General features: G+C 38.0%; 2 protein-coding genes across 2 annotated transcripts; one reads left to right on the forward strand and one right to left on the reverse strand.

Annotated features, from left to right (window-relative positions):
• Positions 1–2,025: 2,025 nt before the first annotated feature.
• On the reverse strand, positions 2,026–4,672 carry LOC101487627 (uncharacterized). The gene is made up of 4 exons (XM_004571733.5): positions 4,366–4,672; positions 4,065–4,286; positions 3,833–3,949; positions 2,026–2,802 (listed from the first exon to the last, which is right to left on the reverse strand). Exons 1-4 carry the CDS (start codon positions 4,670–4,672, stop codon positions 2,582–2,584), a joined length of 867 nt encoding a protein of 288 aa, XP_004571790.3. The 3' UTR covers positions 2,026–2,581.
• Positions 4,673–16,825: 12,153 nt separating this feature from the next.
• On the forward strand, positions 16,826–18,837 carry LOC101487913 (uncharacterized). Its single transcript, XM_076877322.1, has 5 exons — positions 16,826–17,075; positions 17,642–17,962; positions 18,159–18,416; positions 18,539–18,565; positions 18,647–18,837. The coding sequence occupies exons 1-5, from the start codon at positions 16,868–16,870 to the stop codon at positions 18,835–18,837; spliced, it is 1,005 nt and encodes a 334-aa protein (XP_076733437.1). The 5' UTR covers positions 16,826–16,867.
• Positions 18,838–19,761: the final 924 nt, after the last annotated feature.

A 19,761-nucleotide genomic window follows, 5' to 3' on the forward strand; every position in this document is an offset into this window, starting at 1 on the left:
ACAGCCTGCAATGCATCTTATTAGAGATCGTCAACAGAGGAGAAAGAGTGAAAACTTCAACCAATAAGAACATTGTTATAGTCATCTTTATTTTTCTCTGAGGTGTAACTGAGGGGCTCTCATTTTACTTCCACTTTCATCATACCATAACTGGACATTTCTGAGCTGAGGAGAAGAAACCGATCCTTATAAGTACTCAAACAGAGAGCTGTTCTTTGTGAGACGATGCATCTCTTCTGCATATGTTTAAAGTGTGTCGTCACCTTAATAAAGACTTTTATGAAGTCAAAACTCACTATCGTTACAGTTTTGGCCAAAGTTTGTGTTTTATACTTGTTGCTTCAGTTTTCAATTAGATTGTTGTTTACATGTTTATGATATAGTGACAATGATCTTGGACTTTTATTTAAAAGCTAAAGGCAAATAAAATGTTGCAATCTGTTAAAATATATTAATAAGTCACCATATGTATTTATATATGTACACATATAAACATGAAACAGAAAAAGAAAGCGAGAGAGAGCAAGAGAGTATCACTGATACTTTTTAAGACCTCTGGAAATCCTGGCGAATATTTGCTAAATCCTGCTTTTAAACGAGAAAGCCTGGCTTCTTAGGAGCCAAAATATAAAAAAGGGGAATGACACATGACTTTTGTACATTAGTTTTTATTTAGCATTATGAGTTTTTTTTTCATTTTACAAATTACAGGTTGTATGATATAAGCCCCAGATCCATCTGTCTATTTTCTATTATGACATGTATCAGACTGTGTCAGAGATTTTGTCTGTAATGTATTGGAACTATAGCCAGCCTGACTTGGCACCTCTGGAGCTTTGATGACCTGCACACCTCAAATCTGGCTGTGTCGAGTCCATCAAGAGAATAGTTAATTGGCAGAGTTCTGCTGTATTGAAGTTTGCTTTTGTAGGTCATTAATATGAAATTAGATAAACACTGAAAGGCATGTCTTTACTGATAATACACCATTAGCATCATATTTATTGTCCCGGAGAGCCTGGAGACTATCCCAGCTGTCTTAGGGTGAGAAGCAGGGTACACCCTGGACAGGTTGCCAGTCTGTCACAGGGCATGAATCTGTTCACTAACAGGACAGCTACAAACTGGCACAACCTGTTTGTAGCTGTGCAAAAGAAGCTCAGCTGAGAGCTGCCTGCTGAGTTGACAAAGAGTGAATAGTGATGAAGCTTTGTTTTGTCTGTATGTCATTCAATTAGCAGTCTCTATTATACCCTCACTGGCTTGCTGAGTGGAAAAGATGTTTAAATGCATGCCACCAGATGGTACTGTTCCTCCTGTAGTGCTCCTGTGAGGGCATGGATGCTGGGAAACTGTGCAGAGACAGTCCTTAACATTATTCTACTTTTTAAAGTACTGAAATATGGATATTTATTAAGTCTCAAAAGCTCTTTTTTTTTTATATGGATGATGAATGATTTCCTCTTAGTCACACATGAATTAGCTTTCTTTTTGAACGCTTGAATGATGCATTTCAGTCACAGTGATGCCCTCTGCACACAAACAAATGCATCTTTACAAAAACACAGTCAGACAGGCTGAAACCACAAAAGTACAAGTTCTGCTTTGGGTAAAAATATGCCAATATTACCTTTACATGATGACAATTGTGGTTTTGTTTACTTTTTTGTTCGTAAGTTAGGAGACTTCTTGTGATGGCTGACAGGATTGGGATGAAGTGTGAACATTTACCTAGAATTCTTTAAAAAAGTTAAAGAATTCATTAAAAATACTAGATTTAAGAAATAATGAGGTTATTCCTGATATTATAGAAAATAAATCTCTTTTTATCCCCCAGTAATGGAACATTTAGGATCAGTAATCTGAGCAAGAATGACAGTGGTAAATATTAATGTAAAATCTTTTATTCAGTTAGAAAATCATCAGTCAAGTTTAACATTTAAATTAAACACTTTTTGAAAAAAAAAAAATATATATATATATATGATATATCTCACACAATACCAGATATGTGTATTTTGCACTTTTTCATTAACGACTACAAAGAAATCAGATCAAAAGACATCTGGGTGTGTTTCTCTCAGCACAGGGTACAGGATGATTGTACTGTGGGAACACCAAGCGGCAGAATAGTCATTCACAAGTGGGACACAAATATTTTGGTGATAAAATAAACGGGGTGGCTGTAGCAGAGGTGGTAGAGCAGGTCATCCACTGATCGGAAGGTTGGTGGTTCGATTCCTGGCTTCCCCTATCTACATGCCAAATATCCTTGGGCAAGATACTAACCCCAAATTGCTCTCAGATGCATCCATCGAAGTATGTGAATGTTAGCTATGAAGCACTTTGTGTGAATGGGTGAATGCACAAGTTGTGTAAAGCGCTTTGAGTGCTCAGATGAGTAGAAAAGCGCTATATAAGAACCAGTCCATTTACCAAAACAAATATAAGCTCCAATAGATGTACTGATGTTCTGTTGTGATAGAGAAGTGCAGTGAAAGTAAAGAAGATCCATAAATCAATATGAGCTTTGATGGTTTGTATTTTTCTGAATCACCTGAAGCATCTTGACATCACCGTCTCACTCTGTTGTGCAGTATGTATAAAAGCAATGATCACTCAAATCATCTGATTTTTGAACATTGGCATACAAACAGTCATCTTCTGTAGGTTCAGTGTACAGAGGTCGCTTTGAAAACTTGACTTGGCCATACTCCACCTCCGATTTTTGCTCCATTTCCTTCTCCCGGTGTTTCATCACCCTGACATCAGCGTAGGTTACTTCCTCATCATCTTCTTCATCTATATTGTAGCAAGAAGGAGTAACACAAACATATTATTACAGTGACTGAGTAGTTTGACTTTTCACAAAACTTAGATCGTGAAGGACCTCAGCCATCCCAACAACAGACTGTTCTCTCTGTTGAGGTCAGGAAAGCGATTCCGCTCCCTGAAGACCAACACAGAGAGACTGAGGAGGAGCTTCTTCCCGCAGGCGATACGGTCTCTCAATCACACAGTACTGACCTACACATATAGTTCTTACACACACACACTGGACATTCTGGACATTGTTTTCACTTCATCACTTAAACCACTTTAAGCATATTTGCACTGCACAAGACATAATGTGGATTGCACAACACTGGTCACTATATTCTTCATTTCCAGTTAATACTTGTACAGCTGCTGTTATTGTGTATATATTTATATTTCTTCATACATTCTTATATAGTTCTATACTGTGTATTGTGTTGTACAGTTATTTTATTTTCAACTTTAATTTATATATTTTATCTTATTCTTTCCCAGTTAAATTTACCCTTCATTCTAATTTGTGTTGTACAGTTATTTCATTTTTAACCTTAATTTATATTTTATTCCTTCCTAGTTAAATTTACCCTTTTTAATTTTTCATATTTATTTCCTATCTTATTCATAGCCTTTTTTTTTATTTAGGTCACGAGCAGTTGTCTAAGCATTTCACTACATATCGTACTGTGTATGACTGTGTATGTGACAAATAAAATTTGAATTTGAATTTTATTTTTTATAAGATTTAAACAAAAGTGCTCAGTCCTGTTTCCTCACATTTCTCGTTACTGTATTAAAGCCAGCTGATAAATGATGCACTCAAATTTTACTGACATATGCCAGAATTAAAAACTCTTGGCAGCAAATCAAAAATGTAGAGGTAGAGGCTGGTGAGAAACAATATTTGTGTGTATTTCTGTAAATAAAATCAAAAGGATATTAAACCTTCTCGAATCTTAGAAAAAATGTAAGAAGGCAGTCTGAGCTACATGAGTAAGAACAACAGGAATTTTCTTACCTTTTTGTTTTGTAGGTTTGTTGTTTTGCTTTTTTCTCTGAGCCCAGATGACTGCTACACCCACAACTAATAAAATTAGGAACGCTAAGAGAACAGCACTGATCAGTGACAAAATACCTGTTTTAACAGGACACAAAACCAAACCATTCAGAAAACACTTTTTTATTAAGAAAGAACAAATTCGAAAAGAACATTAACAGATCTACTGTAGTAGAATTAATTTTCCACTTACTAATGTACCACAGCTGAGCACTGCTGAAAGCTGGACTGAGGATATCATTCGGGTTTTCAATTGGCACTCTGTCAGTCCCTTCAGTCACAGCAGTTTGCGTGATCATTTTAGGGTCTCGTGTTAGTTGTGTTGTTGGTTTAATACACAGGGTTTTATTGGCTTCATGCACCCACCCTGATATCTGTGTCCCATTGACAGAAGTGCAGTTAATGAAAATGAAGCCTGAGAGCAAAAACAGATTGTGTATGTAAGACAAAATGACCAAATGATCATATTTGTGATTATCACAATGTTCTCTCACCACAGGTAGATATTCTCTCCTCTTTGGAGACATTACTGATGTAATTCCTGACTGAGCAGACCAGACGTCCTGAGACGTGCTGTTTCAGAGTGATGATGTTACTCTCATTATTTACAGAAAGGAGCTCAGCATCTGTCAGTGTGCGTCCATCCAGAGTCCAGCTGTACTGAGGACTGTCCCCTCCCTTAGAGGAGCAGGACACCCTCCTCTCTCCCTGGGACAGACACTCAGAGACCAGCAGGACAGAGGACACAGGAGCTGAGAGAAACACAGATGAATTTTGGTAGTAAAACAGGATCCTGGTCATTTCTTGTTATTTTAAATGAAGAACATATATGCTGCTATTAGATGTATATCTATTCTTAATCTCCGAACAGGGAAAATAATTACCTTGAATAAACAACTGTAAAGTCCACTCGCCTGTTGATCTTGCAGCTGCATCAAAGGTTTGAAGGGTATAAATACCACTGTCATTGCTGCTCAAGTTGTTGATCCTAAATGTTCCATTAACGTGGAAAATGAGAGATCTGTGTCCTATGGTATTAGACAGAACTTGTTTGTCTGACACATATAGTAGTACTAATGAATTCTTTAAATATTTGTATTTATGTATTTCTGAGGTTCCGTTCATCAGCTGTATGTCTATACTTCCTCCCAAAACTCCAAAACACTGAGCTCTATCCTGTCTGCCATCACAGTGAGTTTCCACACCTGCAAAAAAGAAAAAAAAATTAAAGTCAAGAAAATAAAAAAAATAATATCACAGTTTTGAGAGCTCAGTCTCTGTTAGAAGGTAAACATTTGCATCTGCAGCATGCAAGTGTTAACCTAAATCAAAAATAGCACTTTTGTGGCTACTGTGTGTCTGTCTCAGTTCACAGTATGCAAATCATTTAGTATTTGCAGATGCATTATACAGGTTTGTCACTGAAAGACAGTGACGTTTCAGCTGATTTGTCTTTTGTAGAACAGCTGCTGTAGCTTTAGTATTCTGTTGTCAATGTTTTAAATGCTGCAATTCATCTGTGCCTTTTTACAACAAAAGAAAAGAAACGAAAAAGAAAAAAAAAAAGCTCAGTAATTATAAAATTGTTTATAAAAGAAGTTGTTACCTTCGTTTGTGAAGAAGACCCTAATAATTTTAAAATGATTCAAAATACCTAATATTAAAATGTGTATTTTTGCCAGCATAGTGCTATGTCCAATCTACTTCTTGATATGCATATTTATATTTAAATAATATTTAATCAGTTTGTCTGCATTTACTTTACTTAAATAATATTGCAACTGTTAATGTGTTTAACAAGCCCTCAACTGAAAAAAAAATACATGTTTCATTAGCTGTAGTGGATCCCGTAGCCACAAAACATAAATAAAATATAGAAGTTAACATTGAGGCACCACATGGAAAAAGTTTAGTAGCTCACCATGAGAGACTCCGAGCAACATCAAGAACAGTTTAAATACAACTTCCATGTTCTGCATTTTTATCTCTTTGTCTCTTAAGCGTGAACAGGTCTCAATATATCCTGTTAGTGATCAGCCTCAGAGGAGAACGTGTGAAACTGTTGAGGTGAGGTTTTATTGAAGTTAAAATTATCTTTTCACATGCTGAGAGGAAGAAAGAAAGAGGTATCAGTTTTTCTTCCTCTTTTAGCCTTCAAGAAAAAAGATAATCCAGATGTGATGGACTGAGAGGGAGAGGGAACAATTTGTCATTCACGCTAAACAAGGTTTGATTAAGACAAAAAGTAGTCAAGTGTTAACAGAAAAATAAATATTTACAGAAATAAATTTACATGAGAGAATAATCATAAGCTACATACAGTTAAACCAAACTGGGCTTGAGTGTTTACTATTCGATTTTAACCTAAACGTCAAAGTAATATTACCATGTCAAAACTATTTCTTTAACTATTGGCAGCCCCTAGTGGTAAAGAAGTTTCTTGTTGTTACAGCATTAACTTTCACTGGATATAAGGGGCTGAGCTGAACTCCTAACAAACAACCAAACACCACAATTCCACCTCTGCCAAACGTTACACTTGGCACATTGCAGTCAGACAGGTAGAGTTCTCCAAACACATACTAATCCATCGGATTGCCGGATGAAGAAGGGCGGTTCGTTACTCCAGAGAACATGTCTAATGCTCTAGAATATAGTGGCACCATGCTTTAAACCACTTCATCCGACTGCTTTCATCGTGTTTGGTGATGTAAGGCTTGGATGCACCTGCTCAATCATGGAAACCCATTTTATGAAGCTCTCTATGCTATTGGAAGGTCACACAAAGTTTGGAGGTCTATATCAGAAAGTTGGTGACCTGTGCACACTGTGCACCTGATGAACCTGTGCTGTGATTTCACATAAAATACCATTTCGTGGCCGAGTTGCTGTCATTCCCAATCACCTGGACTTTTTTTAAAATCACCTGACTGTAGAATATTTACTAGTGAGAAAATTTTATGACTGGACTTGAAAATTGGCATACTATTATGATACCATGCTGAAATTTACTGAGCTCCTAACAGTGACCCATCCTTTCACAAATTTTTATACAAGCAGTCTGTATACCTAGGTGCTTGATTTCATACACCTGTGGCCATGGAAGTGATTGTATCTTCTGGATTCAATGATTTTAGTGGGTGAGTGATATATATCAATAGCAATATATCCTTCAAGCTTAGGCCTCTACCAGAAACCTGGGAGTTTTGAGCATCCTGTGAAGTATCTTTGCTGTTCCTACAACTGTGCTCATTTGGTAATCTCAGATGACTAATCCAGGAATGACATTGTGATCCCCTAACTGGCTGTCACCTTCCGCATCTTCCACCTTCCCCATTATCTTCACCTTCTACATCGTCTCTAGCCCTTGGTATTAATTTAGCTTCTTGTGTTCCAATCCTTCTGATCTTTCTATAGCTTGGTTTTGCTACATCTATCACTACGGCCGCCGCCTTCTTACAGGATGCCCAACACTACAGTGTCTGATTGGTTAGCCATCACCAGTTTGTCTGTCTGTAAGGACATCACACGGGATCTTAGCTTGGTCATTCTCAACAACTTATAGCGGCATATACTATTTTGACCTCCAGGCCACACTCAGGATAGATATTTCAGTACCCTGTGCCAGGCACTATGTTATGGCGTATCTCCAACCTTGGTGAGCCTGTTCTAATAAAGAGTCTCATTTATTAGTATCTCTGTGGAAACATTCTTACTGTACTCGAAAAATGACAACTTCACAGTAGTCAGATACCTTCAACATGTATCATCATCATCACCGTATCATCACAGTGTCCATTCATACATCATTTAAATCTTAAAATGCTTTTTGAGATGTTTTGTTTGTGAAACTGATGGTTTTAATGTTAATATATATCAATGTCATTTTCAGTATTCACAAAAAGGCACTACATGTGTACAGGTTGTAATAAAATAAGTTTATACAGTGCTGTTGATTCACACTTTTCTGAACTCGTGCTTTTTCCTCACACTTTACTTAATTCATTAGAAATAGATGGAGGTGTGAAATGCATGTGTACACATTTAATATGGAAATGCTTTTCAGTATTTTAGTATTCAAGATTATTTTTAATCAATAAAGGATCATTTAAAACTTTTATTGCGTGCACTTTGTCTTATTTCTGCAAAGCATGTCATAAATCATTTAAAATAAAGTTTTAGTGAAAAAACCTGAAACAAACTCACCATGAGAAACTCTGACCAGCAGCACCAGCAGTCCAACCACAGCTTTCATGACTCCTCTCTGTTACGTGTCTGTCACCCAGTCAGCAACAGCCTGCAATGCATCTTGTTAAAAATCAGCAACACAGAACAATGTGTGAAAACGTTAACCAATAAGAACATTGCTATAGTCATATTAACTGAGGAGCTGTCATTTTACTTCTGCTTTCAACATTCAACAACTGGACATTTCTGAGCTAAAGAAAGGGGAAACATACAGTGGGGCAAAAAAGTATTTAGTCAGCCACCGATTGTGCAAGTTCCCCCACCTAAAATGATGACAGAGGTCAGTAATTTGCACCAGAGGTACACTTCAACTGTGAGAGACAGAATGTGGAAAAAAAATCCATGAATCCACATGGTAGGATTTGTAAAGAATTTATTCGTAAATCAGGGTGGAAAATAAGTATTTGGTCAATAACAAAAATACAACTCAGTACTTTGTAACATAACCTTTGTTGGCAATAACAGAGGTCAAACGTTTACTATAGGTCTTTAGCAGGTTTGCACACACAGTAGCTGGTATTTTGGCCCATTCCTCCATGCAGATCTTCTCGAGAGCAGTGATGTTTTGGGGCTGTCGCCGAGCAACACGGACTTTCAACTCCCGCCACAGATTTTCTATGGGGTTGAGGTCTGGAGACTGGCTAGGCCACTCCAGGACTTTCAAATGCTTCTTACGGAGCCACTCCTTTGTTGCCCGGGCGGTGTGTTTTGGATCATTGTCATGTTGGAAGACCCAGCCTCGTTTCATCTTCAAAGTTCTCACTGATGGAAGGAGGTTTTGGCTCAAAATCTCACGATACATGGCCCCATTCATTCTGTCCTTAACACGGATCAGTCGTCCTGTCCCCTTGGCAGAAAAACAGCCCCATAGCATGATGTTTCCACCCCCATGCTTCACAGTAGGTATGGTGTTCTTGGGATGCAACTCAGTATTCTTCTCCCTCCAAACACGACGAGTTGAGTTTATACCAAAAAGTTCTACTTTGGTTTCATCTGACCACATGACATTCTCCCAATCCTCTGCTGTATCATCCATGTGCTCTCTGGCAAACTTCAGACGGGCCTGGACATGCACTGGCTTCAGCAGCGGAACACGTCTGGCACTGCGGGATTTGATTCCCTGCCGTTGTAGTGTGTTACTGATGGTGACCTTTGTTACTTTGGTCCCAGCTCTCTGCAGGTCATTCACCAGGTCCCCCCGTGTGGTTCTGGGATCTTTGCTCACCGTTCTCATGATCATTTTGACCCCACGGGATGAGATCTTGCGTGGAGCCCCAGATCGAGGGAGATTATCAGTGGTCTTGTATGTCTTCCATTTTCTGATGATTGCTTCCACAGTTGATTTTTTCACACCAAGCTGCTTGCCTATTGTAGATTCACTCTTCCCAGTCTGGTGCAGGTCTACAATACTTTTCCTGGTGTCCTTCGAAAGCTCTTTGGTCTTGGCCATGGCGGAGTTTGGAGTCTGACTGTTTGAGGCTGTGGACAGGTGTCTTTTATACAGATGATGAGTTCAAACAGGTGCCATTCATACAGGTAACGAGTGGGGGACAGAAAAGCTTCTTACAGAAGACGTTACAGGTCTGTGAGAGCCAGAGATTTTCCATGTTTGAGGTGACCAAATACTTATTTTCCACCCTAATTTACGAATAAATTCTTTACAAATCCTACCATGTGAATTCATGGATTTTTTTTTCACATTCTGTCTCTCACAGTTGAAGTGTACCTCTGGTGCAAATTACTGACCTCTGTCATCATTTTAAGTGGGGGAACTTGCACAATCGGTGGCTGACTAAATACTTTTTTGCCCCACTGTATCTTAAGTACTGAAACAGAGAGCTGATCTTTGTAAGACAAAATTGTATAACCACAGCCACATCTGTTCTGCATATGTTTGAAGCGTGCCGTCACCTTAATTTAATCATAAAATCGTTACAGTTGTTTCCAAAAGTTTTGTCAGTGGCACACATTTTGTGTTTCTTGCTTGTTACTCAGTCTTTAATTAGATTGCTGGTCACATATTTATGTACATGTCACCATGATCTTCCCCTCTTGCCCCTGTGGGTGGTCTATCCTTCAAGCTTGCGTCCTCTACCAGAGGCCTGAGAGCTTGAGGGTCCTGCACAGTGTCTTAGCTGTTCCCAGGACTGCGCTCTTCTGAACAGAACTGTTGTTCCTGGGATCTGCTGGAGCCACTCGCCTAGCTTGTGGGTTATTGCACCGAGTTCTCCGATTATCACTGGGTCCACTGTTACCTTCAACCCTCCACATCTTCTTGAGCTCTTGTCTGAGCCCTTGGTACTTCTTCAGCTTCTTGTGTTCCTTCTTCCTGATGTTGCTGTCATTCAGTATCACTTTGTCTTTCACTACAGTCGTCTTTGTCTGCTTGTCTACCACCACTATGTCTGATTGATTAGCCATCACCAATTTGTCCATCTGTACAAGTCCCACAGGGTCTTAGCTCAGCCATTCTCCACCACTCTCGCTGGTGTCTTTCATTTTGACCTCAGGACTTCCAGGCCATACTCGGCACAGATGTTTCTGTATACTATGCCGGCCACGTGGTTATGGTGTTCCATGTATGCCTGCTTGCATCTTGGACAGGAACATCTCTAAAAAGCCTGCACCTGGGGTCTTGCATGGTGTGATAGACCCCAGCCTCTATGGATCTTAGAGCTTGTTCCTGAGCTGCCATGATTAGTGCCTCTGTTCTGTCTTTCACTCCAGCTTTGTCTAGCCACTGGTACGATTTCTGTATGTCAGCCACTTCCTCTGTCTGCTGATGGTACATACCGGGCAGGGGCACTGTCCTTCCATGATGGTTCCTCCTCTTTCTTGGGTTTCTGCTACCTGAGGTATTTGCTGAACATTGTGGATGTTTGTTGTCTCACCCTGGACAACAGTTGCCTCTAGGTGTTTTCTATTGTGAGGAAAAGACCCAAGAAAATTACAAATAAAACAGCCAAAACTCTAACAATCATGTGACCCTCTATGAGCAAGCACTTTGGAGACAGTGGGAAGGGAAAACTCCCTTTAAACAGGAAGAAACCTCCAGCAGAAGTAGGCTGAGGGAGGGGTAGCCATATGTTATGACAGGCTGGAGTTAGGGGAGGAAACCAGAACAAATAACATACTCTGGAAGAGAGTCAGAGATAAATAAACTGACTTCATCCAGAGAGATGTAAAAACACATAGTGGAAAAAAAAAAAGAGAGCCAGAGATTAATAACAAGTTTTCTGGCTGTATTTGGTTATCAATACAATGGTAACTCAAAGTCTAGAAAACCGAAGATTTGTGTTTTTAAGTGGCTCTTAGCTAATTCCAAGTGCAAATAAATTCACAATATGTTTAACACCTTCCCCAGAATGACTAATGAGCAGTTTGACAGTGCTCAAATACAAATTAGTATAAACAGCTATCACTGATGTGATGATTATTTTAATCTAAATCAAAATCAGAATATTGGTCACTCTGTCATTTTCAATGAAGAACAGAGACAGCATGACATATTCAATGTTCAAGATCCAAGACATTTTTTGTCACCACAAAACACAAATGGTTACGCTGAGCATGAAATTCTTACTTTGCAAGTTCCCTTCATGCAACTGAATAAACAACTAATTAACCCCCCCCCCCCCCAAAAAAAAAACCCCACTCTAACTCTAAGCATAGAAAATAATGAATAAGTGTAAGTAGTTATGCAACACTGTCACAGTGTTAAGATATTCAGAATGTACAAATATTAAAATTGTTTATTTTGTATGAAGTTGTATTATATTTTATATAAATGTTCAAAATTGCAAATTTACAGGTCAGGTTATTGAGGCAGATAATCACAGTTCAATAATTAGTTAGTGAACAACAATTAGTCATGATTCAGTAACCTGCGGATAGAAACTGTTTTTTAGTCTGGTTGTCCTCTCTTTCAAACTCCTGTAGCGTCTGTGTAAACAGCGTGTGCTGTGGGTGGGTGCAGTCCCCAATGACATTGTCTGCCCTTTTTTCTGACCTGGGTGTTGTAAATGTTCTTGTAGTGATGGGAGGGGTACTCCACAGATGAATTGTGCCATTTTATTGACACACTGGTGAGCATTCCTGTCCTTAATGGTGCTATTCCTGTACCACACTATGATGGAGGTTGTGACTCATTGTTGAGCCTTCTTGATAATCTCCCGTGTGTTATGGGTCCAGTTGAGATCCTCACTGATGTGGGTGCATTGAAATTTGAAGGTGTTCCCCCTCTCCACCTGAGTCTCGTTGATGTATAGTGGGGCATTCTGGTCACTCCTCATTCTCGGGTCAACAATCTCTCCTTAGTCTTCTCAGCATTTAAGGAGAGATTGTTTTCCAGCCACCAGGACACACGTGTTGGCAGCCTCCTCTCCACCAGTGATCATCCCGAAGATGGTTGTGTTGTCAGTGAACTTAATGATGGAAGTGTTGCACAGGAAGGGAATGGAATAGGTGAAGAGGGTGTACAGGAGTGGACTGAGCACACAACCCTGGGGGATCCCTGTGCTTACTGTCTTTGTACCTGATGTCCTGGTACCAACTCTAACTGCCTGAGGTCTGCCTGTGAGGAAGTCCAGGACGGTGTCAGTCCAAGAGTGAAGAAGTTTCCTTTATTACAATTGAAGTGATTGCGATGGGGCGATAGCCATTCGAACAGGTTAGGTTGTTCTTCTTGGGGAAGGGAACTATGGTGGTGAACTTGAAGCATGTGGGCACAGCTGACATTAAAAATGTCTGTAAACACCTCAGTCAGCTCTGAAGAGCAGACCCACAAAGCAGGGCCGGGGATGTTGTCAGGGCCAGCTGCTTTCTGGGGGTTAGCCCTCATCAGAACCTTGCATACTTCAGTCAAAGTCACAGTTAGTGAGGAGTAGTGATGTTTTGGTTACATATATATATATATATATATATATATATATATATATATATATATATATATATATATATATATATATATATATATATATATATACATATGAGTGTTTGTGTATAAATACACAAACAAAAGACATATGCTGTGTAATTTAAGTGATCTAGGTAGCTCTGTTTTGGAAGTTCAGTTAATGCTAGCAATGTGTTTTGGTGTTTTGTTTCTAGGGCCTACTGTATATATTTATATATAAACGTATATAAATAAAACCACATTTTTTTTACATTAGTAATTCCTTTTCTGCATAATTTTATATGGTTTTTGATAATAAATTAATTAGACCAACAAAACAACCTGAAGAGCCAGTTGGGAGCCGAAAGAGCCGGTTCTCTAAAAAGAGCCGGAATTCCCATCACTAGTGAGGAGCTCTGTGATGCCTCTACTGGTAGAATCCCTCTATGTTGGCTGGTGTTGAGGGTGTCGAAGTGAGCGTAGAACTCACTCAGCTCATCTGGTAGGGCGTTGCAGCGGACTGTGACCCTGCTGCTACTCTGTTAGAAATCAGTGATGTGTTGCAAGCCCTGCCACATGCATCAGGAATCTGAGTTGTTGTAGTATCCTTCCAGTCTCAATCTGTACTGCCTCCTGGTTTCCCTGATGGCCAAGGCCATATCTGTCCTTTCTTGAAGCCTTCTGCATCAACAGATTTATTATAATTTATTTATTTATAGAAATAGCTATAATATGGTGTAATATGGAGATTATAGCATAAATTGTAGATCTACTAAAGGCTTAATTTCCAAATAGGAAAAAAAAACAACTATTTTGTATGATTTGTGGAGGCAAAAGAGGAATAGGATAGGAATAGGATCCCAGAAAGTCCAGGAAAAAACATGCAGTGAATAAAAGAGCAGATAATAGCAGGAATTAATTGAAGACAGAGGGTATAAATACAAAAAAGTAATGGGGGAAGATGACATGGAAGAGAAACTATGACACAGCTGAAAATAATCAAGAGAGAAGAAGTAAAACTAGACATGAGACACAGAAGATGACCAAAGAAATAAAACAAGAAGTGAATCAAAACCAAAGCTGACACACTGAACACAGGTGAACTTCACAGAAAGAAAACACAAAATAAATAAAGAAAACCAGCAATTTCAACAAATACAAATCAAAACTAGACAGACAGATAGATAGATAGATAGATAGATAGATAGATAGATAGATAGATAGATAGATAGATAGATAGATAGATAGATAGATAGATAGATAGATAGATAGATAGATAGATAGATACATTCTACATGGAACAAGTTTATACAAGAAATTGTAAGTAATAACAGACTCTACAAGAATTAATACAAGAACCAATTCAAAAAAATCACCCATAATAAAAAAAACTAAAATGATAAAACAACATATAAAGCAACAGATGAAACAGTTCATGCTGCCTTGGTTGGGCGGAGGGAGCAAAGACAGATAGAAACAAGACGTTCAAACAAGAGGGGAGCAAAAGAGTAAGGACATGAAGGCTGGGAGAGATCAGGGGATTTAGGAGACACTTTGGGTGGCTGACCTTGACGAGGAGCAAGGTCAAGGGAATGTTCTGGGGGTCAGCTGCCAGTAAGTTTCAACACAGACAAATTTTAAAATGTTTGAGGAAAAAAAAAGACGTTGCAGCAAATTCAAAGCAACAAACGTAACTCATCATGAAGTATTTTTATTAGTATTTTAATTGTAGAATTTAAAAAATTAAAAATTTCTTTTGATTAAATCTGCAGTCATAAATACAAAGAACACAATTTCAGGCTCTTTTTTGGATGTTGACTTTTGTTTCCTTCTTTGTTAACATGATGCCACACTGCTTCAGTAATGTTAAGGTTCAGGTTCTGGTTCCCTCAGCCCTAGCTTTAACAAGGCTGAGGGGACAATGCAGAGTACTTGATTACCAGTCAAAGGTTTGGACACACTTTCTCATTCAATGCTCTTGTTTTTTTTGTTGTGTTTTTTTTTTCATCACACATAGCACAGTAAGTATATAGTATCTACTATACTATACTATACATATACTAGTATATGTACATATATATATATATATATATATATATATATATATATACATATGCACACTGCAAAAAACGTGGGAAAGAAGAAGCTGAGGTTATTTTGTCTCTGCCCTTGCTTTTGCTTCCTATATCACCTTTCCACATGTGTCTATTTTCAAGAATCTAAAACATGCTTTGAGTTAGTTCACTTTTTGTTTACTGCTTAATTCCATATGTGTGAAAATAAAGAAAAACCTTTAAATGAGACTGTAAGTGTATACATATATGGCTTAATATTTCTGCATTCCTGTGTTTGTAAAATAAATTAAAAACAAAAAAAAAATCTGAAACAAAACGTGGGAAAGAAGAAGCTGATGTTATTTTGTCTCTGCTCTTGGTTTTACTTCCTTTATCACCTTTCCACATACAGTTTGTGAACACCGACTGATGTGTAGTATCAGTCATTTCTTTTATTTATGCTGCAAACTGTATGAACACACTCTGAACAGCAAGAAGACATGGAAGCTGTGCTTGGATTGATAGTGATGTTGCTGGGTTTGTCTCATGGTGAGCTGAAAACAGTCGAGGAATTGTTTTTTTTGTATTTCTTTTAAAATAAATTCAGGAACTGTTGAATACATCTGCAGTTTAGGAATGTTTTAATATAGAGCATGTTCATTTTCTTTTCCTTCATTTTCTTTCTTTTTAGTTAATTTCATTTAATTCCTTTTTTTCTTTATTAACACTTTTAATTATAATAGGAAACTCTGACATCACTTCATGTGAACAGCACTTTCAGGAAACATAACAACTATGTTGGATTTTCTTAAGCTGAGACACGGCTATTGGACCCCATGTTTTTAGGGCTACAGTGCCAATTAAAATATTTTCATGCAGTTCATTATTTTATTTTATTTTATTTTATTTTATTTTTTTAACAATTTTAATAGGACGTCACAATTTATCTTACACTACCTAATACGGAAACGTGAATTTCTTGGGAATTTAAGTTGTCAGTTTCAAAAACCTCTTCTAGTATCATTAATATAATGGTTCTCTCTCTTCCTCTCAGTTCTAGCACAGTAATTTACTTTTCTTCAAGGCTTGAACCCTAACTATGTTTCAGTCACAGACATGCCTGCATCAATAAATGTATCTTCACAAAAATACAGACAGGCAGTAGCCACAAAAACACCATTTCTGTTTTCAGTAAACATTTGTCAGTGCTGCCAGTCCATTGTAATAATTTTGCTTTTCGTTTCCTTTTTTGTGTGTTTGCAGGTGTGGAAACTCATTGTGATGGCAGACAGGATGGAGCTCAGTGTTATGGAGCTTTGGGAGGAACTGTGGACATCCAGCTGATGGACAGCACCTCAAAAATACCTCGATACCAACTGTTAAAGAATTCATTAAAAATACTAGATGTGAGAAAGAAAAAGATTCTTTATAATGTATTACAAAATGGGTCTCTCTTTTTTCCCAGTAATAGAACATTTAGGCTCAATTATCTGAGCAGGGATGACAGCGGTAATTATAGCCTTATAACATTTAATTCAGATGGAAAAGCATCAGACGAGCAGACTCTACACTTGTTTGTTCAAGGTAATGTTTTCCTTGTTTAGAAATACAGTAAAGCCATTAATAGATATGAAACAGAAAATTCAGATACATGTATTGTATGATTTATGTTTGTTCCCCATTAAAGAGAAACAAGAATGACCTAGATTCTGATTTAAAATCTAAACTCATCTGTGTGTGTTTCTCTCAGCTCCTGTGTCCTCTGTCCTGCTGCTCTCTGAGTGTCTGTCCCAGGGAGGGATGAGGGTGTCCTGCTCCTCTGAGGGAGGGGACAGTCCTCAGTACAGCTGGACTCTGGATGGACGCACACTGACAGATGCTGAGCTCCTTTCTATAAATAATGAGACTAACATCATCACTCTGAAACAGCACGTCTCAGGACGTCTTGTCTGCTCAGTCAGGAACAACGTCAGTAATGTCTTCAAAGAACAGAAGATATCTCCCTGTGGTGAGTGAGAACACTCTGAATTTTTATTACCATTACCTGGACCCCAGTTGTCTGCGCCTTCTTTAACGCATATTTACTTAACGACATTCAGTAACCACAAAAGCACCAGTTATGTTCTAGATAAACATTTTCATATGATTCTTGTTGTCTGTCTCTCTAATTTATACACATATTTCACAATGGAATTTCATTTTAACTGGAACATTGAAGCCACATTTTTAAAGGTGTTGTAAAGAACAGAAAGTGTTCTGTGTGTGTGTGTGTGTTTTAAAAAAAATACATTTTCAGTTACTAACAAAGTAAGAAAAATTAAAAAAAAAAGTTAAATGGCAGTTACAATACCATCTATGATTTTATTGATTTATTGTGGCACCATATGTCTACCCAAACAGTGAAATATTCAGAGGTCCATGCTACTCATGTGTGCAACAATAAAGGCATCTTCACAAAAACACAGACAAACAGTAGCTGCAATAACAACATTTCTGTTTCAGGTAAACATTTGTTAGTGCTGCCAGTCCATTCAAATAATTTTGCTTTTGTTTCCTTTTTTTGTGTCGTTGCAGGTGTGGAAACTTACTGTGATGGCAGACAGGATGGAGCTCAGTGTTATGGAGCTTTGGGAGGAAGTGTGGAGATAAAGCTGATGGACAGCACCGCAAAAATACCTCGATACCATTTGTTAAAGAATTCATTAAAAATACTAGATGTGAGAAAGAAAAGGATTCTTTATAATATCATAGAACATAAATTTCTGCTTTTTCCCAGTAATGGAACACTTAGGCTCAATTATCTGAGCAGGACAGACAGCGGTAATTATAGCCTTAAAAGCTTTGATTCAGATGGAAAAGCATCAGATGAGCAGACTCTACAATTGTTTGTTCAAGGTAATGTTTTCCTTGTTGTGAAATGAAGCCATTAATAGATATGAATATAACTTTAATATTGTTGAAGTAATCCATATCTTTCCATACATGTATTTTACGGTTTATACATATTTTTCCACTGAAGACTATAAAGAATGACTGATTTAATTCTGCAATGTCGATTTGAAATCTAAACTCATCTGTGTGTTTTTCTCAGCTCCTGTGTCCTCTGTCCTGCTGGTCTCTGAGTGTCTGTCCCAGGGAGAGAGGAGGGTGTCCTGCTCCTCTGAGGGAGGGGACAGTCCTCAGTACAGCTGGACTCTGGATGGACGCACACTGACAGATGCTGAGCTCCTTTCTGTAAATAATGAGACTAACATCATCACTCTGAGACAGCACATGTCAGGACATCTGGTCTGCTCAGTCAGGAACAACGTCAGTAATGTTTTCATAGAACACAGGCTGTCTACCTGTGGTGAGTGAGAACCTTATGAATAAAAGTTATTAAGCACAAATTAAATTTTTATGGTTATTATGTCTTGAACTGTTTGTTTGTTGGATCATACTATGCTTCATTTTTTTCTTTATTAACTGCAGCTCTGTCAGTGGGATACAGACATCAGGGTAGGTACATGAAAACAATGTACATTGAACCAACAGCAGACCCAGCTCTGCCTAACATGTGATTTTGGTGTCTCCTAACAGATAAGATGCTTATATGTGGTTTGCGAGCAGTTGTGGTCATTCTCTTGCTAATTGGGATTCCCATCTACTTTGCTTGGAAGAAAAAGAAACATGCCAAAGCTGAAGTCTCTGCTGTCCCACAAACAAGAGGAGATCCAGAGGATTCTCTTCTGATGGTTGAAATTAGTTCTGCAACTTACACCAACACCTAGTTTCACCTTTTATTTGCTGTTATTTATCTTTGGTTCACAAGCATGAAAATAGCATTTAGAGAGAAATTCTTCTGCTCTTTTTATTCCCCACAAATTATGATGAGAAGCTCTGTGGTTTCTGGGTTTTACATTTTTTAAATACAAAATCTTTACAATTCTTAAACAATAAAGTTTTGAATTAAGTTTACTTCATGTGTCAGTTTTTTTTTTTTTTTAATTTTCTGCAAATGAAGTTACTGAGAGAGGAGAAGGGGAAGCAGGAGATTTATAAATGAACTGGGGCAACAACAGCAGTCATGCAGATGCTGCACTGGTCCATTGAAGAAAGAACTGAGAGAATAAGAGCTTTAGATTCATGTTCCTAAGATCACCAATTGTCATGAGCTCTGGTTAATGACTGAAAGACTGAGATCACAAATACAACCCAAGGCAGGAGATTTTTGTCATTTTAGACTCCTGGGTCCCATCTGGGCAATGTTTACATTAAATTCAAATGCAGGTCACATGCACTTTGTGGAAAAACAATGTGATCAATGCTTACGTGGCAAAATAATCATGAAATGCATCTTGGTGTATATCTTTTAATTCTTGTACAGTGATAACATAAAACCATATTAACTGAACTGATCACTGTTTCATAATGTGAAATAAGTTTTTAGACATACTGCACAATATATTTTGTGGATGGTGAAAACTTCTATATTTGGAGTTTTATTATTTGAGTTTTAAAACATAAGTAGGGGAGAGTGGGGTGGGTTTTTACTTAAAGTAAAAACTGGCACAACTCACTTTAAGATTTTGCTTAAAGTGAGGCCATGATAGTAATGCTTCCAACTAAAACATGTTCAGGATGTTGTGCATGCTTGGGAACAATCACTTTGGATCTGAAATATATAGTTGTGCCACAAGTGCTCTTGACCCCGA

Source organism: Maylandia zebra, linkage group LG2, assembly GCF_041146795.1.
Source record: "Maylandia zebra isolate NMK-2024a linkage group LG2, Mzebra_GT3a, whole genome shotgun sequence".
NCBI classification, from domain to species: domain Eukaryota; kingdom Metazoa; phylum Chordata; class Actinopteri; order Cichliformes; family Cichlidae; genus Maylandia; species Maylandia zebra.